Raw genomic sequence first — 18,987 nt, 5'->3', positions numbered from 1 at the left:
CTTGGACAATTGTTTATTGCAATCAAAGAAGTCGTATTCACCCTCAATCCTCGCGAGAAAATTTCGTTGTTCTGGAAAGACTGTACTGAGGAAGGATCGCGTTAGTTTTGGCTTGATGCACGTAAAAATGAATAATGACGACCAAAAGTTGTTAATATGAGCGTGAGGCCCGAAATCGCGAAAAATGTCAGTCACAATGAAATAACTTATCCTATGATTTAGGAGCAAGGAATTTATTTATTTATTTATTTCTGTGATCTTGATACTTGTAGATTATAGTCTCCGTAGCTCGCGCGCGGTTTTATTTTGGCGGGCGCTCATTTTTACCACTCAGTTGCTTGGCGTGCTTGCTAAAGCAAATACATTTAATAGCTGCGAAGGCTACATGTGGGTGACTTCAAAAAGTTGTTTTCTAAAATTAAATTTCTATTGTCTTACATTTCTTATAAAATGTTTTGTCGCTTTTTGCTACAAATGTGGGAATACCCCGGGCTCAAATGTCCGCAACTTTGGTCAAAAAATCTTTAAACCTAACTATGTAAAAGTTTGGGCGCTTAAGAAAATTACTGTCATTTGATAGTGATGATGAGTTTCTACCAGGTTTGGGGAAACCATTTTTGAAGGCCGCGTTATCGATTTCTAGAAATGACCAGACTAGAAACCAGATGAGAAACCCCACCATCTTGGTGACAAATTAGTTACATGAACGCTGCTTTTTTTGTTATTGTTTCCTTGCTAAACTAGATGGTTTACAGCCTCCCTGGTGTCGAAGTCTTAAGTGATAAACCTTCTACGGTAAAAATCTGCCATCGAGGTGACGTAAGAAGCCACGTCTACGAGTGGGTATTCACCGTCACATTTGAGGTAAGAGAAACAAAATATCAAGCGAATGGGGAAATCAATAAAATTAAATATTGCTTTTTCAAGTTTTAAGTAGCCTTATTGCGAGTGAAAGCAATAAACTAATATAAAGGAAAGCTACTTCACTCGAAGGTACCTTACAGAAGGGTCCCCAAAAAACTGCAAACATTAAAACTAGTATAAAAGATAGTTAGTATTTACGAAAATTAGTGGAGAGCTCGCAATTTTTTGCCCGTTTGATTCGCTCTCGTAACTCTGACTAACCTTCGTTCTTTATTGTTTTGGGACGGGGGTTAAAATGGCGTCTCGTTTCGCTACAGTTTCAGAAGACGAAATATTATTCCAATTGTAACAACAAATAGCACGAAGGCGACGAAATTTGTCTTGGTAGGTAAAAAAGTTTATTTTCTTATTGAATTTGTGTCAAAACCATAAATATGAATTGACAAAATCCCCTAAAATTAATTAAATGTAAACAAAACACTAACCGATTGACGTCTTTAATTTACAAACCCAGTTGCCTTTTATTTTATAGCGCTAGATATCATGGCAAGAATTTCGGGCCTCGCACGGTAAATGAGAGTTGACTCTTCGAAAATCTGAGGGCATTACGCATTACAGAGAATTGTCTGAGAATAAAATGAAAAAAAAGAAAAACAGTTTTTAAAACATTCGTATGCTACGTTATCATTCTGATTCCATTAGTACTCCTGTTCCTTTAAATGAAGTTGCTTTAATTTTTCCCTTAGAACTTGTATCCAGCAAGCGCAAGTTTTCCCCAAAACGTTTCTTCAAACGTTAATGTGAATTTGCGCTCCACAATGTCATACGATGTCTCGTTTAAGCGATCCAGTTCGCGTCAGAATTCATCACCGTTATTGTAGATTATCAATCTCTTTGGTAAATTTGGAGAAGTTTGGTTTCAGGTCAAAATATGTTGAACATTCGTCGGTCGCTTTGAATCCACCACGGTATGAAGGAGTGAAAAAATATATTCTAAATTTCAGTAACTGAAATCACGACTAAAAACTGCTGTGATCTTCGATCTGCAATATTTCCGTCGAACGAAAGTAATCCATATTTGCTGCAAGACATTTTGTTGGAAAGCTGATATAATTTTCTTTATAAAAATCTAAACAGTGTTTTAGATTAGCAGCCTTTAATTAATCGGAAACATTGTTGTGGGTTATCCCTGCCTCTGTATTGTGACGTATGGGCCCGTGTCACAAAAACTATTTACAGCTGCTTCAACCATCCAGTCAAGGAATGGTCATATAAGCCGCACAAAAATCATGTTCCCTGTATATATCGACAATTAGCGTTATGGCATAATATCCTCTGCTAATTCATATTCCCTAGCCTTCGCAGGACAGTTGATTGATATAGCAGAATAATCAAACCAATAACAATAAAGGGGCGAAAAACGGGCAACAAAAAACATGCAACTTGTTTTGCAACATTGCTGCAAAACGAGTTGAAAAGCGATGTTGCGCGTTTTACCACTAACGTTCAAACCTGTCAACTACCTAATTCGTTTTGCAGCAATGTTGCAAAACAAGTTGCATGTTTTTTGTTGCCCATTTTTCCGTACTTTAACTTAAATCTATATAAATCTTCAAGCCAGGTCAAGCGTAACCACAGGCATCCCCGACTCATATGTTTAAAATTAATACGTCTGGAAATGTTGGGTAATGGAGCAATTTATAGGGTTCATACGGGGAAAAACTCTTCTTATCTTAGCGTATTGTAGAGAATCCAAATAGAATACACTTATTTGTGCTGTAGTTTGGGCCCTTGTGTATTTCTGAGGCGATTTGGGCTGGTTTGGCCATTCTGTCTTAACCCTCTTTAATAGGACTAAAGGCTAAACACTTCGACGGCTTCGAGGCCCGGATCGGGTCTGCTCTGCGATCAAACGGGATTTTTAATTTAGATAACAACTTAGTCTGCCTTACCCTATACGGATGTGTGAAGGATGACATGGATTGTAAACATAAATCGCCCATGTGATAAACAAGAAAATGGAGGCAGCTAACACGAGCCCTGAGCAAAATGGTAACAACCGCTGACCATAAATACTGATAACTTTTTACCACAGCACTGCTGAAGTAACACTTGATATAAATGTTTTCAAGGCACTTTTATCCATTTAAAGATCTTTCAATCTGACTGAATATTGAGAAGTTCGTAGCTAAAAATTCACAGTTCATTACGCTTGCAGGAATACAGATTTGAATTTCATACGGGTTGCAGCAACGGCTCTACTTAAACGGATTTAGTTTTTAAATAATCAATTCATTAATTGAATCTATGGGGTTAAGCTTGACTTGGCGTGACAGTAAGATAACTGAATCAAAGGAACTTCCTTCTTAATGATCAAGTCTAGCAGATAAATCAATAAATCAGATTTTTACCTTGCAGATGGCCTTATTAAATTTTTAAAGTGAAAAAAAAGAAAGAAAGAGACTAATTAACCCCCTCAAGGAGCTGTCTAAGTTCTTCCACTCGTTCGCAGCAAATTTGCCCACAGCGTTCAAAGACCCATTTCTTGTCTTAGAAGAGCCTCACATACTTTATCCGTATACTGCTGGTTTTAACATCATAGTGGTTTTTATTAAAAACATGAAAGTGGCTCGATGTCCAGCACGTCTGCTTGCTTGCAATTTCCACTTAGGTCTATTTTGGGCCTCAGTGGTCTATCCACAAGGGGCCTAATCTAGATCATACGTGCTACCAAGCCTTCGAATACTGTTACGAACGTGTAACAAGATTTGTAACGAGTGGGACCAGCGACATTCAAATAACAGCAACACGTTTATTATAAACGAATATAATCTACATACACCTGACGATCAGAGTGAACACAACTAGCTCTAAGATACGAGTAAATACAGAGTTCAAAGCTTACTGTATCCGCTGGCACAGCCTCCAGTTCAGTTCCTAACATCAACAGATGTAATTGTCCGAAGACAATGTCCATATAAATCCATAAATGAGGGAAAAATCATAACCCAAAGCGGGCAAGTTAAGCATTGCCCCAAAAACTCCGGTCGCCTTCTACAAACTCGTGGGCTCCTCTCTATGCCCAAATATGGTCAAAGCAGTCAGTGTGCCATATTTGGCAAAACTTACAGATACATGTACATGTAACAATACAGCCTCCCTCCACCCCGCCCTGTGTGCTGTCTCGTCAACCTCTAGTAGTGCCATCAAAGCTAATCGTTACTCCTATTTCTCCCAAATGATGTCAGCATAAGTTGTCAAATGTAGGTACGATGTAATAAATTATGAACACCAATCCAGTAAGCAGCGTGATTTAATGTCTCAGGTGATCTAATTTCTTATCTATTTCAAGACCAGGAGTTACCTTGCAAACAGCCTGTGAGTAATCGGCATGTCCATTCCAGTCCGTTTTCACCTAACCATTATTTTAATTATGTATCTGATAACCTAGAACGAACGAACGGTCTAGTTGACATATCACCTGAAGCAAACAAGCAAAGGTTAAGTAAATGTTATCTTCTTCCTGTTCTAGATAAGTGCGGTTGGTGTTCTGAGAAAAATTGGCCTCCTTCATCGGTATCACAGTTGCTATAGGCTGACCAAAGTCAAAAGTTTTTTAAACAACGAGGAGACTTTTTCAAGAGAGCCGACAGATCGATGGTCGTTTAGCCTTCCCAGCAGGTTGTTTGACATGAAAGAAGGCAAAATGAGAGTGGACATTTTCGTGTCCTTTGAAACAGAAAAGTTTGACCAGACGTTTACACAGTGCCTTCGATTCGATTTTGGCGACAGGCATTGCTTACAAGGTTTGAACGTAGATATAGCTCGTAAGGAAGCCTTGGACGCAATAACAGCAACGCGAGAAACACTCAAACTCGATCCATGTGTTTGGACGGAGCGTGAACTGGTGAACGTTTTAGTGTCATCAAAAGATGCCACTTACAGTGTTGAGGATAAAAAGTTGCAGGAAAGGTACAGATTACCTTCAAGGATAGAGAATATAATTTCAGCCCAAGTGATGGACGTGAACCTAACCTCAAAGAACTACAAAAGAGGGATGCACCAACTCTTATTTACTGAGGAACTTTTCATGAAGAAAGAGATTTCAAGGTAACTCAGAATTTTCCGTTATATGTTGTTGTGTTTCCTTTTTTGGCTTTGACCACACGACGTTTCTTGACTCCTGTAGATCCGAAAGACTGTGTTCAGGTGCCCTCTTTTGTGGAACGCCAAACTGCCGCCGAATGTCGAATGACTTTAAAGTTTAGTGATTAGGGTTAGGAAACTGTGTGAATCAAGTTTTTAAACTTGATTCACACAGAGAATGAAACTTAAAAGTTGTGGTCATTACAAAGCGGGCGAACTAGATTAAAACTTAATAACGTCGATGATATAATTTCAGTTCTTAAAACATTCTCAATTTCTTATGTGACGTGTGATGCATTCATGGCTTCAAACAAAGGGAAAACAAGTTTTACTCTTAGGGCCTGTTTACATGGAGTGGGGGACCCCGGTCTAGTGGGGTAGGTTTCTTTTGTTTTGTGTCCCCCAGAGCGTGAAAACAAAAGAAACCTACCCCACTAGACCGGGGTCCCCCACTCCATGTAAACAGGCCCTTAGTTCGCAGCCACGTGACAAGGTGGCCATTTTGGTTGACAAAACGATGCAAATTTTCTTTGCAGAATTTGCATAAAACTTTTGGAGGGAACCTCTTTTGTTCTTGTCAACCAACAGGCTGCCGTGACTTTAACTGAGACCAGCAATATCAGTTGTTATGCATCAGTTCAATCAAAATCCAGGCCCTCCTCTCCTTTGGGCATTACATTGAAGGGAATAACGCGGTCAAAACCGTTACCTACTTTTATACTTGAACCACGCGCTAGCCCGAGGAGGTGCGAAAATCAACATAATATCTTTGCTAACGGAGCACTTGGGCGTGATTTAACATCACTCATTCACCACCGGAATTGGTAATGGATTGTAGCCGAGGCTTCTTTTTTCCAGATGGCGTTTGTAACGTCATCCCAGAACTCATTGGATATGCTCCGGCGCAAGCGATTCCAAGGCAAGACTTGAACTTCACATTATTGACCTGTGTTCGTTGTCAAGAAAGAATGCATGTGTGCATTATCGAAGTTTGGATTTGTTCCCGGGCAATAATTTTAAACGTACACAATTGGCGATTCCAATAACTAGTATATCATGATAGTTCAGCTTGATTTTCCGCTCATTTAAGCACGTGTGAAGTTGCATATTTACGTTCGAGATTGAGTCGTGCTTTATTTGGTTCAGAAGTTCTGATGTTCCGCTGTAATCCTCCGTTATACGCTTTTAATTCACTTTTTTACCCCGGCGGCGAAAAAAAATTTTGGTGTTTTATCACTAGGCTAATTTTGAATTCCCCTTTATTTCCCGGGGATCGGGGGAGGGGGGTGGGGGGTTGGAGGGGAGCAGGTTTCTAGTATTGACTGATGCATAAGCATTGTTCATTTTACAGTTTACTTAATGCACAAGACTGAGTGGATGATAATTCATATTTTTTCCCCAAGGTTTGTAGTTCAAAACTTTCCACTGTATGTCCAGAAAAGTTTTGAGCGGCAGTATTATGGAATGGCTTTTGCTGGAGAAGGAGAATTGTTTGGAGTTCTCAAATTTTTGGAAACCCTTCAGTTAGATGATGCAGCTGGTCGACTCATCGTTCGAAATGTACAGACAGCTTGGCTAAAGTTAACTGGGACTTCTACGAGAGACGTTCATGAGGCACTCGTTGAAGAGGTCGCCAGCTGGGGCGTGGTGTTGAGACTGTCCCGGCAGATATGTTCAGACTTACAACTGACCGATCAAGGGAAGGTTTTAGTTGACCTCCAGTTTCAACTTAATCGACAACCTCTTTGTGAGTGGCATTTTGCTATTGACCGTCTCGGTGCCACCCATTTGAACTTACTATTCCCAGAACAAGGTGCATCAGAAGCCAACGAGGTATCTATTAGGGTTTCTTTTTTTTTTGTAACTCGGGTTAGTCTTTCGCGTTATTGTGTTTCACTTGTGCCATCCCGTATAATATCAGTAATTTTCTTGGCGATTCCCAGCATCCCTATATTGATAAAGTTAATTTCTACGTCTCTGCCTAACTCTCCATGCAATTAAGTTCAGTTAAGCATTTCATATTTCAGCGTGAAAAATATGATTAGCGGTATTCAAATGTAAACCATTTAAGTGGGCATGAAAAGTGGTGTCACTTGCCCTCATGGAACGGCGGAAGGAATAGTAAATACTCAAAGTGTGGAATTAAACGTATTATACGTATATAGTAATAGTAGTGGTACCAGAAACACAATGTTTCTGATGCTTTGCTTCTTACAGGAAACAATTTCCAATTACCTGCCTTTGGGTCACGATAATGTTGAGCAAGCAAAGGTCATCAAACGCATCGTATGGCCTGATAATAATTCTACTCCTCTTGTGGTGTTTGGTCCTTTTGGGACTGGGAAAACGTTTACTTTACACCACGCAATCCGTCATTTGGTAGCAATGAGAAACAAACGCATACTACTCTGTACGCACACGAACAGTGCGGCGGATTTGCACGTCGAATTGCTACATGATTACTTGACTAATGAGAACGGACTGAAAGCAGCAACACCACTAAGGATTTATCAACAAGCGAGAAGGTGAGCTAGATAAAATGTCCGTCACTCAGCCGTACAACCTCCTTTGCTTTCAGTGCCACCCTTGCTTGCATTTCACTTATTGTTGATTGCTGAGACCAAGAAAGAGACAGCACCATCATATGTTTGGAGGAAAGGCGCAAAAACACTGGAAGTACATTGCACAAAATCAACAATTACCGCTAAGACAAACCAATTTCGGAACCAAAAACACAACAACAACAAAGAAAGAAAACAAAAGAGCGTATGAAATCGTGTGGGAAATTCTTTGCTATTATATTTTGACCAAGAGAATAGTGATATCAGCAAAGCCAGCTTATTTAACTTTGTCAGTCGTAAGTTTCTTATCGTCATGTTTTAGGTATTGCTCTAACTAAAAGAGATGTTCCTTGTAATAAAAGGGAAAACAATTGATAATTAACGTCGTCTTATTATGATAACCCGTTTCAGATTGGAAACCGGTTCTAAAATTGCAAAGCAATATGCCTTGATCGTAAACAACGCCTATGCACTTCCCACGAGAAAGGACGTCATCGATCATCGTGTGGTGATAACAACTTTAGCCACCTCAAAACACCTTCTCCGGCTAAAGCTAAACCATGGCTTTTTTACCCACATCCTCATAGACGAAGCTGCTCAAGCTTTGGAGCCCGAAGCATTAACACCACTGGCCTTGGCAGGGCCCAACACGCACGTTGTTTTGACAGGAGACCATATGCAGGTAAAATGTGAGCCTAAACCAAGGTAGGCTGTAACAAGTGCATTACAATCATATAACCATAATTTTTCCAAGAAACTACCAAACATAAATTTCTTAATCCGAAGGCCGTAGTTCATGTAGGTCCAATGTGTCAATCTGTCACACACTGTGTCCTAGATTAAAGCTCTTTTATTCATTATTCACCACCAGAAACTCATAAGGGGTTGAACAACCCCTTATAAGTTTCTGTCACCCCTTAACTTAACTACAACTTTTACAAGAAATGCGTAAATTGCAGGACCTCGCGAAGGACTCAGAGGAACGGCAAGATAAGGCAATAAAGAAGAAAATTTATAAATCTAAAAATTTTAGGCTATATAAAGAAACAAAACAAAACTGCAATAACTAAAAAGAAAACTCAACGAAAAGAAAAGAAGAGAAGAGAAAAAAGGTTCTTCCGGTGACCGAACTCGGGACCTTCGATGCGCCGGGTTATATCGTTACCACTAGGCCAAGGGAACTCACTAGGAAAATTGTCGAAAATATATTATTAAAACCCTTTCCCCTAGATCTGCCGCCAGCGCGACCTGTATGAAGTTGATCAAGCCCTATTAAACATGAATTCAAAGATATTTTTCAGAAGAATGACTGATGTTTGGACAGTGAAAACCCAACGTATACCCATTTCATCGCATTTAAAGAACGGAAGCCCAACAGAGCCAAAACGGTATAAACTCGTCTGCAGGGAAAAACGTGTTTTATTACCGCGATTAATATTTTCGCTCATCATATCTTAAGGCAAATTATCCAAAATCGCTTCCATTTGCTCGTAAAAGAACTTGAGCATTGGAAATTCATTGAGTGATTTTCTCTCTGCTCCCCTGTCCAGGGGATTTTTTCGGGGTCAAATCTTCCCCTGCGATGACTTATAGCCGGTTGTTGAATTCGGCGTTCTTGTGTTTTAGTCCATCTCCTGAGGGGGTTCTAATACTCATCTCAGGAGAATAAACGAGACTGATCCCAAATGAAAGATTATCTATTTACCTTTCCAAAAATGTCTTGCCGGACATTCTGAGTGGTAGCTTTCCGGTAGAAATTAGACTTTGAAGATACGCTATTGGAAGCTGCCGAGGGCTGCCATTTTGTTTCTTAGCCGGGAACCCCAAGAAAATAGAAACATACAAATAAACTACTTCGAAGACCTTTAAACGCCAAAATATATTTTCAAAGTAGATTTAAGTTGATTTGTTTAGAGTGAATTGTAATATTAAATGTAATTTAGAAGGTTTTTGGTGGATTTGGGACAGAATTTAGACTCAAAATTTAGCTGTAACGAAAGCTCTGTGGAGAGTTACATTTAAAGTGTTATTTGTAGAGGTCATTACAAATTACATCTGAAATTATATTTGTTTATCCGTATTTATCTGCATCTTTTAAATATTCTTTATGATTTCCCTTGCCCTAACTCCTCAATATATACACTTCCTCCTGAGTTTAGTCTTCAGAACTTGACTTAGTGTTTTAAAATTTTAGCGACAGAACTTGTAATATCTAAGCAACTATCATTTTCATTTAGGTGCTGTAACTAGAAACTGGCTTGCACGCATGATCAGAAAAAGGTTAATTCATTGATTTATAGTTTATAATAATATTGTATAATATATGGGTAATAACTGAGTAAACATTATTTTAAATCAGCGGTGAAATTTGGCTGCAGCTAGAACCAAACATGATAATGCATTTCGGGATGCCGCACTTACGAAAGAATTCCAGAACCAATGCGCCTATCCCCACAATACTCGGGAATGTCCTTTTTTTATTACACCTGGTCACTAATTAGGTGACGAGGCATTTAGCCATTCCATCATCGACTCCTAGAGAGTCTCAGCCATGTTACTTTTCTACCTTGACGCGATGGAGCAAGCTATTTTCAAGCGACAACTACAACGTCCCGTCTCGCTATCCATTCTTACTTTTCCCTCCAGGATCGAGGATAGTCGCTCTTTTGATGTTAATATGGAGCTTTCACTTAGCCAGCGACCGTTCCAAGAGGTGACATCGGGTAGCTCGGTACCGTCATCTGGTCCTAATAGTGAAGGTCGAGCGCCGGAATTTATTGACTATCCCCATCCCCCACTCAAGAGTCACAGATCATATAAGACTTAAGAACGAGGCGCTGAGTCCTAGTGCCCGTATAGCCGCAGCTGATCTAGCTGCCAGAAGCCGGCCCTCTCCAATTCAACGCCAGGGCCTCAAAGGAAACACTCCTAGGCTCGTAGCATGATTGGGCCCACTCTCGTAGGCTGGTTGATCGTACTAGGGAGTCATAGTTACTCCCCCGTTTACCAGCGCTTGGTTGAATAAAAACGCTAACGCCTCCGTTTAAGCTGGGGGGTGTTCAGGTGATTCTCCGCTGTTTGCAAGGTTCTCTTCCGTCATCCCTCTTCGTGTCTTTCTTCGGGAAAAGGATCAAATTCACCCGGCCCCGCTGAATGTGCATTCTACTTCCATGAGTGCCACGGGTGGATTGTTGGGTTGATTACATTCGTCTGGGATAAGCACGCGATTTAAAGTTTGCTCATTTATTACTTTCAGCCCAAATTCTGTCTCGACCTCGTTAAACAGGTTATAACTGATCCCATGGCCGCACTTGTCTATCAGTCTAACCTCTGGAAACTGCGGGCAAAAGTTTATTTCTGGTTCAGACCTGCTCTTGTGCCTTTCTGCATAGGAATGTTGCAAAAGGCCTTCAAAGGTACCTAGTAATTTCGGGAGTCAGCCACTTGTAGCAGAGATTCTTCTCCTCGGATGGCCATGGCAGTTCAATGGAACGAGTTTTTTATTTTCTTATTGAGAAGTTTCGCTAGATTTAAAACAGATTTGTCTCATCAGTTTTAAAACATTTGGTTGGCCGCGTTTTTTTTTTTTTGACGTTTAAACTCGAAGTTATCTACAAGGTGGATGGATATACAAGGATATTATTTCGTTGATAATTAAAAAATACCAATTCTGTTGCGGCCTGTTTACAAGGAGGGAGGGTAACCCAAACAGCAAGAGGTTTAAACTAGCGCTCGCACATTTCTACTTATTATTTTTACGCGACGTGTTTACAAAGCATCCAGATAGGGTTGCCATAGCAAGAGGGTTACCCTAAATGTACCTGCCTTGTAAACGCTCTGCTATGGGATAACTCATGAAAATTTGAATGAGTTAACCAAGTTTTCTCGCTAGATTTTAAAGATCTGAACAATATTATGTATTTTCTTTATGCGATGATAATACCTGACCTTTTTTCCGTATAACGTGTTTAAAATGGAGAATTCAAGATTTCGTCCAAATCTTGGACGTTACAAGGCATGTTAGTTTAGTCCTCACATGATGAAACACATCAGTTATGCCAGTTAACTGGTTTGACTCGTGTCGGCTTCCTGGGAAATTTTGCTTTTAGCCAGAGTACCTTGAACCCGGCCTCTTGCTAGGGTAACCCTAGGACCAGGGTTACCCTCCCCCTTAGATACCATTCTCAACAAGTTTTTGAAATGGAATTTTGTTACATCCACGCCCATTCTCCGCCTCTGCCTCGTCTCTGCCAGTACATTTACAGTTCCTTATTTCTTTAATTATAAATTCTAAGACCCTGAGCCGTTTGATATTAAGGTGTCACTGAATGAATACACAGCGTCAGTAAACCTTCTCTGTCCCTTAATTGTTTCCGGAAGTTTCGGTCCAGCTCTCGGTGGTTGCATCACTACTATGCGCAAAATGCGTTATTGAAAGAACGATATCTTGCTTCACTGCCTATCAAATCCTTAGCACAGATGCCAGAAATTTCAGCTTGCAGCAGCAATAGAACTATTGTTAGTGTTCACTTTCAGGTGCAACGAAGCGCTTTTTGTTGCCCTTCATCTGCTCTAAATGCTTCGACGCTACGGAACTTCTTCTGTGTTCTAGCTTGGTACTACACAGGTGATTGAGCGAAATCCTGTTTTTCTGTTAATAGATCTAGAATTTGACGGTGTTGCTTGATCAGCCCAACACGATAGAACCTCGCCCACGACTCTGTGTCTTTACATTGCATCAGACGCCCATCGCTCTCGCTACAGATCACACAACATTCTCGCTACAGATCACACAAATTTCCTAGCTCAGTTCTTATGGAAAAGATAACCCATGCATATGCACAACAAAATGGACTGCACTTTCAATGGGATGATCCAGATCAGGATCGGTGATCCCAGATCACCCGGACCACGGTAGATCAAGTGGACCGATAAATCCTTGTCGAGAGTCGATTAATCGGTTCGAATGGTCTAACATGATCCGAGTGATCTGGGATCACTAATCCTGATCCGAATCATCTCAAAAGAACGCACCCTAATTTGGCTGTAAGTATAAGTTTGGTTACCAAGCAAGTATTGGCAAGAGCAACATCTGCATAAGTTTCTTTATTCTACGAAAATGTATTGTACCAACATTATTAATATATCTACCTAATTTCCGTGCATTAACATCAAATTAGATGTTTACATTACCGTAGTTAGTATCGTGCAATCAGATTTTTTAAGTTGTACTTTGTATTAGGATATAATCTTTGGCAAATGATGTTAAGCGTTCATGATTACTGTTGCTGCATTAAAAAATATATCTATACAATAAATGATTTACTTTAATGCCGGGCGTTTCTTTTCTTTACTCGGATCCATAGCATATCTGGATATACTTTCATTTAACACTCAACTTAATATTCTACAGTATAAGGTCTATAAGTAGTGGTGTGAGTTTAACGCATTCTGCAATATTTCTATTTTTGCAGCTTGTCTTATGACGCTCTGCAGTGACATCTTTTCTGGTTAATTTTGAAAGAAGAATTTAAAAACTTTGAAAACCTGCTTCACAATGACAAATCTTACACAGTCAATGTGATCGTTGCGTGACTTCAGTTTTGTTGAATTGAATGCAGTACGTATACGTGGAGCAAAATCAAATTAATACATGAAGGCTTGTTGTTATTGCTTTACTAAACTCATTACAAATAAGCACCCACACTAGAAAGTTAGCGCAATGCAAAAACGTACGTGTTTCTAGTCAAATTCTTCATCATTATATGAGCTCTATTTTCGGATTCACATTTCGTCACTGCAAAGTTTCGACTAAACGCAGAATTTGAATTTGACAATGACGCTTAGACTGACAGCCGAAGTTGAGACGGGATTGATACCTGAAATCTTTTCGATAAAAATCAAAGAAAAAATTTCGAATGTATCAGAAGATAGTATAAGACACACATTTACGATTTACTAAGGATAAGACAACTTTCAAACAACTTTGCATGTGTTTTGGTTCATGTTGTTAAGAGTCCGCCTTCCTATCGAGAGCCGGATTTGGTAAAATGGCGTCATTCGGTAGCTTCCAGTGACGTCTCTTCAAAGTCGAATTTCTACAGGAAAGCTACCATTAATAGATAAACTTTCATGTTGGACAGGTTTCGCTTATTCTCCTGAGATGAGTATTAGACCCAAATTTTCGGGTCCTAGGTGATGGACTATTTGCTGTTCTGCCCCATTTACATGAGAAATCGATTTCAGTCGAATGTTGCCCAGAAACAAAAAAAATGCGCCCTGATGTCAAACTACTGTATGACGTCATGGCGGACACCAATATACAAGTACAGTTGAGCGCTGCGAGATTGCAGCTTGCTAGGGTCCACGCACTGCGCGCTCGCTTTGCGCGCGACGAGATTATAAACTCACCTCGCGAGGAATCAAACCGACGTGTCAAGGGCATCAATGTCTAGGCCATTCAGTACTTCTGTGTTGCCATGCGGTACTTTTAGTGTTGTGTTAATGTGTTACTTTAGTGTTTTAACCACTTGATTGTTGACGGTTTGGAGAGCTAAAAGAACGCTAATTACTGGAGGCAAAGTTTTTTTTGCTTAGTTAAACTTGAACGGAGTGTAATAAGGACATCACCTCCGAGTTCCGAAAACCCTCACCTTCAAAATGAAGCCCAGTGCACAACCTCTCTTGTGAAAATGAGTTTTATTTGCATGAGAATAAACAATCGTCTCCACATAAAAGGCTGAGCACTTAACCTCGTTTTGGGGCCTGGCGAAACTCGGAAATGGCCTATTTATTGAAAGAGTATAGATGAAATGCCAAGAAACAAGGAAAAAGAGAAAGCTAAATCAACAAACTGAAACAAGCAATGAGAAAACAAGTGAAATTAATTTGTTTATTGATTATTTTGGTTTTTTCATTCGAACTTTTGAATTTTATATCATAATTTTTCCTTTCCCATTCCTCCTTCATATATATGTATGCCGCCAAAACAGCCAAACACGTTAACCTGGTTTAAAATTATTCCGCTGGCATTTACTTTATTATGAAGGAATAGCAACGGTCCTAACGATGGTCGAGAAGGTCGTGACACGTCTTTTGTTGTGTTTTAGATGAGGCCAGAGGTCTACTCACATTTTGCACGTGAATGGGGCTTACAACGATCGCTCCCGGAGAGGCTTTTCGATTATTACTACCAAACGGAAACGGAGATGAATTCCAATGTGATATTTCTGACAAAGAATTACCGTTGTCATCCAGACATCCTTAAATTTCCCTCAGACAACTTCTACGGGGGTAAGGGAGAACAGGGCAAAGGGCTTATTGCCTGTAGTGAAGAACCGGCACATCCACAATTAGGGCCACTGCTATTCTTTTCTGCCTATGGAATGGAGGAAGCACGAGAGAATTCCTACATCAATGAAGCTGAAGCTGCTGAAGTCGTAAAGCGGGTCAAGGAGCTAACTGCAGATTGGCCTGCGTGTTGGGGTGAAAGAGATCTTTCCAAGATTGGTGTCATAGCCGCCTACATGGCTCAGGTAAAGGTTAAAATATTGCACGTCGAGTATCATGCCTAATTCATTTGCAGTTTGGAATTATTAGATACATGTCGTCATAATTATGTCATCGCCACGGAAAATTTCGTTTTTCGCTACTTCTGAGATTGGTTGTTTATTTGTTTTTTTTTTGGCTTCTGAATTACAGTTCCTTTGACGCTAGCTCTTAATCGTAGATAAGTTGTTTGACCAAATTTTCTGTAGAAGCGTTGAACATTTTTTGTTCACCGGATCTTTATATACGTGGTGGGGGGATTTGGAGAAACAAATGCAAGCAAGTCTTAAAATGCTGAAATTTTTATTGGTGTTACTATGACTTTTCATGCTTTTTAAAAAAATCCGAACTACGTAAACGTAGTTCGGATTTTTTTTAATATGTTGAGTATATGAAATATTTTTAATTTTGAGACAGCCGTTTTGATTCCTGATCACGCAGTTGCCAAAATGACATTGGGAAAGAATATCTCGTTGTATTCACAATCGATCGATCCAATTAGATAGAGAAATAGATAGATAAATAGATAGATAGATAGATAGATAGATAGATAGATAGATAGATAGATAGTCTAGACGGTTTATTGATAATCACAATGCAACCGAGAAATTGAATTCGACGATTATTTACAACTGAATATAATTACTTAAAATCCTACAACCAATTACAAGCTAGTTTATGAAGAAAAATGTGAGAAACGAATAATGTCAACACTGTATAAGTACACTACAATAAAATTGTGATTCGTTCAAAATAAATGAATGGGATATAATAAAAGGCAATCGAAACTCATTAAGAGAACATTTACTCCAGACCATGACATTAGCAGGGAAATAAAATTGGTGGGAAAGGAAAATGTTAAACGGCTGTAGAACTCACAGTTCTTTTGCTGCTGTTAAAAATGATTTATGACTGAGTAATGTTCGCCAGTTAATGGAAAACAGAGAAAAAAAAAAGAAAAATTTCTAATTATAAAGGAACCATATTGAAAATATGAAAATAAGTTTTATCGGTAATGCGTTTTGAAGAAATAATAAAAAAAAGGAAAGGGAAACGATGTGTTTCAATCTTATCCTTGACTTTGTTTTCGGTGGGCTGATGTAAGTCAACACGATCGAAACAAAGAAAGATAAATTTTAAACCAGGGCTTAGATTGATACATACTAGACTATTAAGAAAGTTTATTATCACTCAGAAAAACTGATAAAGGAAATAGTCCCCTGGTAAAGGATTGGGAAATTCCTGTAATTAGCGGATCTCCGTCTTTATAAATAATCAAAGTCAGCAGGGGAACTTTGTACCCACCTTCCCACCTCAGGATCAACGGGGACTGTTACCCTTATTTAAAAAAAAATTGTTCCATTTTAGGTACGAGCGATTCGATTATTACTCAGAAAAGAGAACCAAGAGCTGGCGAATGTCACAGTGGGGAGCATTTACAATGTGCAAGGTAAAACAATAAGTGCTAAGTCGTTCCTTGGCATGTTTTGTATAAAATTCTGCTAGCTAGAAAGTTTTCACAGGACTATAAAATCATGCTTTTAAGCTTCCTCACTATCAATTTGAGCCCCTCATGACGCAGACTACCTGTTACAGCAGGGTGTTTTAGTATTCCCGCCATATTATTCATGCCGACTCCACCATAAATGGCACCAGCCGCTGGGAAACTGAAGGACGCGTGATGTACGCGATAAAAACCTCGTAATACTATGCAATGTCTGTAGTTTACAAAAGCCAGGTGAATTCTCTCCTTTACGGATGCTCTGAGTTAAAGAAATAAAACCCTATTCAATTCACCAACAGTTTACAGTGACTCCTTACACTTCCTCCTAATTTATTTACCAGTGGAATTAATGGTAACCTCGGAAGTTGATAGTGATTTACATTCAATATGGCGAGATACTGATGAGGATCTGGTTTTGTAAAACTTTACGGCCATGCAAGTTACTGTATCGAACTTGAATACAAAACAGTTTTTTCATGTTTAAAATTAATGTTAAGTCAGTACCCTCTTGGTTTCGATAAAACGTTACCTCACTAAATGAACTAGCACCGGCGGTTTGCAACTTTGTTGACTAATCAGGCAAATAGCCAGAGTTAAATCCCTTCAACTGACGAGCTCATTCAGGACTTCGCTCCGCTGAACCATCATATATTATACCTTCCATATAGTCAGAAGGTTCCCCAGAATCAACTGAAACAAAGAACCGCGGGTTATCGCCATTGTCGTGAACCTACATGTATAGTCTGGTTTCTGTTCTGTTCAGATTCTAAACGTATTTCAGGTTTTGTCAACTTGATATGTTTGCAATAGTAATAACAATAATAATAATTATTATTATCAATTCTTATATGCTTACTGCTACAGGTAAAGAATTCCGTGCCGTCTTCATCAGTACCGTGCGCACATCCCTCACCTGCCAAAACGTTCATGGTCTTGGAGGATTTGGTGCTGAGCAACAATCTCATTGGGAATTCCTATCAGACTCCACACTTTTGAACACAGCAATAACTAGAGCAAAGTCGTTGGTAGCTGTCATTGGGGAACCAGTTTCCTTATGTACTGTTGGTGAATGCCGAGGAAACTGGAGAGACTACATAAGGAGGTGCCACGATCGTAAAGCTTTGTATGGGACAACGTTTGATGAACTGAAGAAACTTATAACCGCCTCTCTCTCCAGAATTCCTTTAAATCCTGCAGCTCATGACTTTATTCCAAAGTCAACAGCAAATACTCACGAGGAAGAAAAGGAAAGAGGCAACGCTTCAAATTTCGAATTAGAGGCAGACAGTGAAAACCAGGATTACTTTCAGTTCCCAACGCAAGACCAAGACAAGCACCCACCAGAAACCCAAATGGCTGATGAAAACGTCATTGATGGAGGATCAACAGCAGATGAAGACGAACAAGAGGAACTGAATGGAGAAGTCTCAGATTCCTCCAACAATGAGACAAGCTCACGAGATGTAAAAACAAATGAATTCAGCAACACGTCTCAGTCAACTGAAATCGAAGAAGAAAACGTTCAATGCACCTTTCTAGATGAATTCCGTCGAGAAATTCTCGAAGATGAAACTGTTTTTCCAACATTATTCGACAACATAATCAGGGCGCTTCTGGAAAAGTGTAAGGAGACCAGAGAAGACGATGCACGTCACCAAGGATCATCACACTATTTTCGCTCATCAAAGACGGCGAAAACTTCGCAAACAAGGTCTAAAACAGAGAATTATCCAAAACACCCAGCAACAAAATTTTCAAGTTTCGACGATCTGCCTACTGGAGATTACACAATCCGCACTGTTAATGGTCGGGAAGAATTCCAGCTACTTGATCTGGGATTTACTAGAGCATCATCCTCTCGTGAAAAACCGGCTACGACTTCCTCGTTACAACCTAATTTCCTGGAGCCGGAGACTTTACGCCGTGTTATGAGTGAGAACCCAAAGAAGTATCTTCCTTGCACCCTTCGCCTCAACGCTGAAAGTATAAGCTCAGCATACGCGATGGTTTGGGACACGAAAACACCTGATATTAAGATCAAAGGACCAATCCGCGGAGTTTTTGATATGGATCGTATTGTAGTTGAAAAGACTATGAACCAGCCCTTGGTAACTCGTGACTTTTTTCAGTTTCAGGGAAAAATTGTTGGTAAGTTTCATTTTGCTAGCGTTTTTGTACACGTTATTTTATTGACTTAAGGATAGATCTAAGTCCCATCACTCAGGTCATGTTAAACTTTTAACAGACACCTACTTGACTCCGTGGTACATAGATAAAAAAAATATGCATGATTTGAAAAAGGTAAGTAACTTCTTGGATGGATACCGAACGTAAAACGCAAAGCCCAAGCCCATGTTTATTGGT

At 39.6% G+C, this 18,987-nt stretch overlaps 1 protein-coding gene across 1 annotated transcript in view; it reads left to right on the top strand.

Annotated features, from left to right (window-relative positions):
- Positions 1–744: 744 nt before the first annotated feature.
- Positions 745–18,987, top strand: part of LOC140942396 (3'-5' exoribonuclease HELZ2-like) — a 33,290-nt gene continuing 15,047 nt past the window's right edge. The window contains exons 1-8 of the mRNA XM_073391367.1: positions 745–864; positions 4,397–4,974; positions 6,414–6,843; positions 7,228–7,535; positions 7,983–8,253; positions 14,681–15,106; positions 16,488–16,569; positions 17,488–18,771. Coding sequence (XP_073247468.1) covers positions 745–864; positions 4,397–4,974; positions 6,414–6,843; positions 7,228–7,535; positions 7,983–8,253; positions 14,681–15,106; positions 16,488–16,569; positions 17,488–18,771 — 3,499 coding nt within the window. The remainder of the gene's footprint in view (positions 865–4,396; positions 4,975–6,413; positions 6,844–7,227; positions 7,536–7,982; positions 8,254–14,680; positions 15,107–16,487; positions 16,570–17,487; positions 18,772–18,987) is intronic.

Source organism: Porites lutea, chromosome 6, assembly GCF_958299795.1.
Source record: "Porites lutea chromosome 6, jaPorLute2.1, whole genome shotgun sequence".
In the NCBI taxonomy this organism is placed as follows: Eukaryota; Metazoa; Cnidaria; class Anthozoa; order Scleractinia; family Poritidae; genus Porites; species Porites lutea.
This window is presented reverse-complemented; position numbering and strand designations above follow the sequence as displayed.